Source organism: Castanea sativa, chromosome 12 (genome assembly GCF_040712315.1).
Source record: "Castanea sativa cultivar Marrone di Chiusa Pesio chromosome 12, ASM4071231v1".
Classification (NCBI taxonomy): domain Eukaryota; kingdom Viridiplantae; phylum Streptophyta; class Magnoliopsida; order Fagales; family Fagaceae; genus Castanea; species Castanea sativa.
In genome coordinates this window covers 24,853,227-24,859,775 of record NC_134024.1, presented here as the reverse complement: position 1 = coordinate 24,859,775, position 6,549 = coordinate 24,853,227, and the positions used below count along the sequence as shown (strand labels likewise).

Below are 6,549 nucleotides of genomic sequence, written 5' to 3'. Positions count from 1 at the left end.
ATGTGGTCCTGTTATTCCTTCCTGAAACCATACAATTTTGCTCTGATTGCGTGCCAAAGAGTGAATGTGTTTTGACTAAGAGACAGCAATTTCGACGTAGCTCTACTTTTACCCACATATACTCATAAAGAATGTTTCATAGTCCAACATTGTCGTCTGCTCCAGAAAAAAAATTGCTGGAAAATCTTAACACTAATCTTATTTGATTACGGAAAAGAAATGACCCGACCAATGTGTATTGCAAAGTAAAAAAGATGTTTTTACAGTATCTTATTTCTAATCCATATATTTCAGGAACCAATAGTTCAAACTAAATCAGTTGCAATTCAAGCAATGTACATGGCTAACTGCATATTCAGTATGTGTGTGCATGGAAACAAGTTAGAAGCAATGATATACCATGAACTTAAATGGGGGTGCATAATGAAAAATCTCTGCATATTGTAAGATTGATTGGGGCATCATAAGTTAATCAGTACACTTGAATGCATGTAACAGTGACAAGAATAAGATCCCCTTAATACATATACACACTTTTTTAGTTTTTTTTCTTTCATTTTTTTGAGAAAGAAAAAAAAAAATACAGGAAGGTATATCATTCCCCATTAGCGAATATAATACATGGGATTTGGAACCTTGAAAGAGCGTATGGATTGTGAGGAACCCAATAAATCACTCCACTGGTCCCCCGAGTTACCGAGAATCCTATATCCCTCATTTACCATTTCGTTCCTTTTCTCTGACTTGTATATAGTGGCAAATTTCCCATGGTCATCAGAGGTCCTGGACAATATGAGAAGCATGGGATTCAGTAAAACATTACGAAGCCAAAGAAAAACAGTCATGAAATAGAAGTTTAAATGTATTTAACCATATGGCTTGGTCACAGGATAAAGGTAAAGTGAAATTAATAATAAGAAAATGTTATATAGTTTTTACCATTTGCTATTTATCACTCAACCATGAATGCTATATGCAGACACCATCATTAGTTTGGGTTCCTAGCAGAAGCTAATTAGGATCTTACATGGAAAACCTAACTTATAAAGAGACAAATAAGAAGTCTACAAGAGAGAAGACCAAAATTATTTAGAGAATACAATGACATTCTTATGAAAGGGTTCTGGGTCCTTTTATCCCAGCACTCAGAAGCTACATGATATTTATCTGCAATATGCTCTATAACACATTCCATCTTCAAAATGAAAAAAAAGCTAGGATCTCTTATAGACCAAACTATGAACAATTGAACGCAATTTGATCAAATAGGAGATATGATAGATTTGGCAAACATCTGGCCTTCAAATCTAAGACCAATAACAACAACTGACTTACATTTTTGGATTCAGCTACGCATATATTGGGGGCCTGTTTGAAGACCAAGGGGGAGGTGGGCCCCTATACTAGGTATGCATATCTGTGTATCAGCAGGGATACACATGCATCACATACATAAATGACTACGTATCAGATTAGTGGTTTAAATATTACTTTGTTCCTGCAACAATGGGGGCAGTATCAGTATCATCCCTGATATTTAATTGTATCAATTTAGTCACTCTTGATTCTAATCGGTTTCAATGCTACCGTACTACTAAAAAAGGGAAAAAATTGCTGAAATGACAAATGGAAAGTTCCCAACTCATATATTTTGCTGAAAAGGGCTTTCATCATTTAAATTTTGCTGACTTTTTTTCTCCATTCTTTTCTCATCTTCTCTCTCATTCTCTAAGGTCTCTTAGGGAGAAATCTGAACAGAAATGGAAGGGGAAGAAAGCCCTTTAATCAAATTTTGGAAAAGAATTATTCAATTATTATTCAGATGCATGTTAAACTGAATTCCATTTTAAGGTCAGCAAATCTTTACAATCTTAGATTCCAACCACAACACCTCTTCACAAAATTACCACCCACAGCCACTCATTAGAGAAAGGGGAATTTCTATTTGAGTGCCACATGTACTAATTGGTGCCTAGTGTACTAAGTCTTAATCCAAGTAGGCAACAAAATTGAATTGGGAATTTCCGTTAGTGATGTCAGCAATTTCTGTACCATTTTTAACAATAAGAATAACATTTGAAACAATCAGAAACAAGAGACTAATTAACACAATTAAATGTACAGGAACTCCTCCAAAAGTAATATTTAAACCTAGATTCATTTAAGATTCCATGCAATTTTGATCATTAGTAAAAACTAGATATTTCAGAATATATACACACACACACACACACACAAATACAATGTAGATAAAACCAAATCCAAAAAAAATGGAGGTAAAGGTAGTAACCATTGTCAAAAAATTGATAATATTGGCAGAATGGGTCTAGATGATGATGATGTATCAAGACTTCTAAATTAACCATGTTTTACAGTAAAAATATTTAGCATAAACCCAAAATTGAGGTTCATATTATTAGTTTACATGCAAGATGAATGAGAGGAAAAACAGTTTTTTTTTTTTTTTTTGGGGGGGGTGGGGGATATAGTATTTGTATTTTGTCACAATAGGCCTTGGAAAACATATTTGTATTGGTTCACATGCTCTGAGTTCAACTATTACCCCATCCAAGGACTAGTAGGCTTAAAACATGCAAATGAAAGCAATGAATCACATAATGATGTTATGAACTGTGACGCCATTTGACACATATAGTCACTTATGCCCTTAAATTTCACAAACATAATATTGATAAAAGAAAAGAAAAAGAAAAGGCAATAAGACAACAATTACCTCGCTATAAAACATTTTTAAAGGATGGTAACTTAATTTCCATAAGAGCATCATCTTGCAGAAGGCATAAGAAGAAGAAAGCATATACTTTAAGTTGAAAGTGTGTTGCACTAAACTTTTGAATTCTAGGTTTGGCAACTAGGATTCTTGAACATAAGATTTACTTCAAGATCTTGCATAAAATACATTTAGGAACTAATAAGTATACTTGCACAGAGGCACAGAGGGGACAGAAGAGGTAATAGGTCCCACCCCTGCTGTTCAAAATACGGTCTAATGGCTGAAGCACTGTCCAGTAGAATTCTGCACAAGTGAATGGAGACTCACACACAAACTAAGGATATGTTTGATAGACTGTAATAGGCACTGTAATCTAATAGTTATTCCTATAGTTTAGCTATTTAGTAGTTTGGTAATATTTTTATTACAGGAAATAGACATTCCTTTTGAATAACTATTCTTTAAAATGAGGAATAACTATTCATCTCTAAAAGGAATGTAATTGCTATTCCTTATTAGATACCCGTTTGGGTATTGATGAAAAGGGACGCGTCTGTGTTTCCTTATTTTTTTTATTTTTTTTTAACGTTTTGTGGCTGTGGTGGCTTTTCTAGTGAGTTCTGTGCATTGCTCATGAGACTCACAAACCTCTTTTTTCATCAAAATTTTCATTAAAAATGAGTCCCACAGCACTATTCACATATTTAAAAATTATTTTGCTACAGTGTTTTCAATTTTCAGCAAAATAAGCGGTATCTAAACATAGCCTAGGTGTATTAATTTCCACAATTAATATATTTCTAAGTAAACAAACTTTCTACATGCACATAACAATAATGAAAATAAAACATTATAAAAATAACTAATCTCTCTTTCAAATTTAAATAATTTATTTTTTAGGAAATATAGTTATGAGTAAGATATTTCCTAAAATATATCTTAAGTTTGATTTAAAATACTTTCATTTCATTATCTTCAGGGTTCTATTATTGTGTTGTCACTAAACAAATGAATAGTAATAAGCATTACATTACAGCATTTTGTATTTCTTGTAGTATCTATTCTTATTCCTATGTAAGTACCATTATAGTCTACCAAACGTGCCCTCAATTTGAACTCTACAGTTTAACAGAGAAGTGGAAATCTTGTGTGCAGGCTAGATTCCACTTCTGGTTGGGAGGATGGGAAGTGGGGAGGGAAGAAATTTGAGAATGTATATCTCTTTTATAAACATCCAGCTTGAAAGAGGCCACTACACTACAAGAAAGATGGAGACAAGAGGATGGCTCACTAGTTTGTATCAATTATATCAAATAGGTAGAAAATAATAAATTTGTAACAACTCCAGAAACAGACTACCATTCTCAGCTATCATTTCATATCTCTTTTATAAACATCCAGCTTGAAACCTAAGAGAGAGCAACAAAGCAACTATAATCTACAGATAACTGAGAGCAGAAAGAGGCCACTACACCATAAGAAAGATGGAGACAAGAGGAGGGCTTACTAGTTTGTATCAATTATATCAAAAGAGGTAGAAAATAATAACCTCATCAGGGAGAAGATTCTGATATTTTCAATGAATAATGGACCTCATCAGGGAGAAGGTTCTGACTTATTCTATGTATAATAAACCCAGAAAATGCTACAGAAGATGTCAAGCATTTGCTTTCGATCAATTGCTAGCCTAGATTCCAGTTTAACAACAGGTACATCCTTTTGAGCTTGGATCTCTGATCAAATCTTATAGCTAGAAAATATGGTAAGGTTTTAAGCAAATTAAAATATTAAATGGCACAGTTTCATAATCTTAACAGGCAAGAATAATACATGGATATTAGATAGCAATAGCTGTTGCAGTCAGAGCAGTTCTCAATACTCACCTCAATATGAGCTTGTCCCAATTCTTAAATCCCGCATCATTCAAATTCTTGACAGTAGCCCCTTCTTGCTTCTCATTACGCCCGGTCAGCAAGAAAACCTTGAATCCTAAACCCAAAACCTCTTTATAGAGTTTCAAACTGGCCTCTAGGGCAGGTGCTGTTGCCTTCTCGACCCACTTATTGAACTCCACAGAATCAAATCTCTCCAAGCTGTAAATTTCCCCATCAACCCAAATCAGATATAAAGTACTTCTCACAAAACCGCCATCAACAACAATTAAGAATGAAATTCATTTTTACACAAATCTATACCCCCGCCCCAAAAAAAGATAAGAATCCATATTCATTTCTTTTTTTGAGGAAATCCAGCTTGATTTCTAATCATACAATAAAAGCTCCACCTTTATAGGGTATAGTCTTCAAAAAGTCCTCAAACAATCTCATATCTAAGTGGAGTAATAAAATATTCACTTTACTTATTCTTTTCGAATAGACGAATACATTCTCACCAATCACACAAGTACAACATCTAACAAATTTCATTACATAATAACCAAAAGGGCAGGGAAAAACTAAAAACCCATTTCATTCAGGTCCCAAATAAAGTAAAAAAAAGACATCCAGATCCCTAAATTTTCGAATTTTCTTTTCTTTCCTATATTTTCAAAACAACCAAACAGCACATTGAAAAAGTAAACAAAAAAACCAAGCTTTAAGAATGAGAATCATACCCATAACCATGCTCCACATAATATGGAAGATTCGAAAGCAAGGTATCGTCTACGTCGAAAACCCAAACGTCTTTTCCATCCCCACCCAATTCCACACTTTTCGCATAAATCCCAGCCTCCTTAGATACTCTCTCCACGTCGATCTTATAAGCTCGACCCATCATGTAATCCTTTACATAGTTCGCACATTCCACTGGAATAGTTTTCCAGGGGCTCAGATTGTTGCTCTCAACCGCGAATCTCCAACTCGTACAGTGTAATCTGACCTCCTCATCGAATTCCTTGAACTGGGTCTCAATGTTTTCCGGGTATTCAATGATCAAAGGCCTCGGGAGTATGTGGGAATTGGAATTCTCGAGGGAAAAAGCAAAGGAAAGTAAAGTGAATAGAATGAGAATTCTCAGGAAAGCCATGCTGTGGGGACGAAAAACTAACGTTTGAGGGAATTAAAGTTCTGGGTATGAGAGAAATCGATGGAATTCAATGTGAAATGAGAAAACAAATTCAGGGAAAGTGAGAAATCCGATGGGATTTAGGAAGGAATTTAAAATGATTGTAGAAGGAAATACGTTTCCTTGTTTGGCAACCTTGATTGTTTGGATTGGAACAATGAATGAATAAACCTCTTCTCTTCTCTTTCCTGGGTTGGGAAAGAGAAGAGGATTACTGTACTCGGTTGCGTCTGAGCGAAGAAAATAGGGAACTTTGAAAGGTTTTGGCCATGGAGTTGAGGGGTATATCGGTAATTATGGCTTTGAGATTAGTTTTTTCTTTAAAATAAAAAAGTTTAGCTAACGTTTCTTTTAGAGCAATTATTTATAAATTATTTTTAAAAAGTTTTAGTAATAAAAAATTTAACAAAAAAGTTTATTATTATTATTTTTTTATAAAAAGCTTTTAAAAATATTTTATAAATTAATGACATTCATTAACTTTTTAAAAAAAGAAAATCCCATTTTTTTAACATAAGGGTTGTAATTAATATATTTTTCTTAAAATTTTGTTATGAATTGATGAATCTTATTATTTTCCTTATTATTGTATCATGTGCAATTGATAGTTACTACATCACACGCAAATCTTGTTAGATGCTACATCATTAATCACAGCTTATATAAAACATAAGAAATATGCTAAATTTTGCTCTAATAAATTCTAGAAAATGTTAAAATCATAAACTATTTTACAAATAGTTGATGTA

The 6,549-nt window shown here is 33.5% G+C and overlaps 1 protein-coding gene across 2 annotated transcripts; it reads right to left on the bottom strand.

The window, feature by feature from the left end:
• Positions 1-417: 417 nt before the first annotated feature.
• LOC142619972 (acid phosphatase 1-like) lies at positions 418-6,044 on the bottom strand. 2 transcript variants are annotated; one of them, XR_012841622.1, is made up of 4 exons: positions 5,349-6,041; positions 4,618-4,827; positions 1,336-1,498; positions 664-783 (listed from the first exon to the last, which is right to left on the bottom strand). XR_012841622.1 is itself a non-coding variant. In XM_075793388.1 (3 exons), the coding sequence occupies exons 1-3, from the start codon at positions 5,759-5,761 to the stop codon at positions 606-608; spliced, it is 801 nt and encodes a 266-aa protein (XP_075649503.1). In that variant the 5' UTR covers positions 5,762-6,044; the 3' UTR covers positions 418-605. The 2 variants fall into 2 exon arrangements, 1 of the variants encoding a protein (XP_075649503.1); XM_075793388.1 differs by lacking the exon at positions 1,336-1,498 and having other exon boundaries at positions 418-783; positions 5,349-6,044.
• Between the last annotated feature and the right edge of the window lie 505 nt (positions 6,045-6,549).

Excerpts from the sequence above, each read along its gene's own strand:
- LOC142619972 (XM_075793388.1), bottom strand. The coding sequence starts at position 5,761 with ATGGCTTTCCTGAGAATTCTCATTCTATTCACTTTACTTTCCTTTGCT. Across the intron at positions 4,828-5,348 it reads TATGTGGAGCATGGTTATGG|CTTGGAGAGATTTGATTCTG; the intron begins GTATGATTCTCA and ends GGAAATTTACAG. Across the intron at positions 784-4,617 it reads TGGGACAAGCTCATATTGAG|GACCTCTGATGACCATGGGA; the intron begins GTGAGTATTGAG and ends CATATTGTCCAG.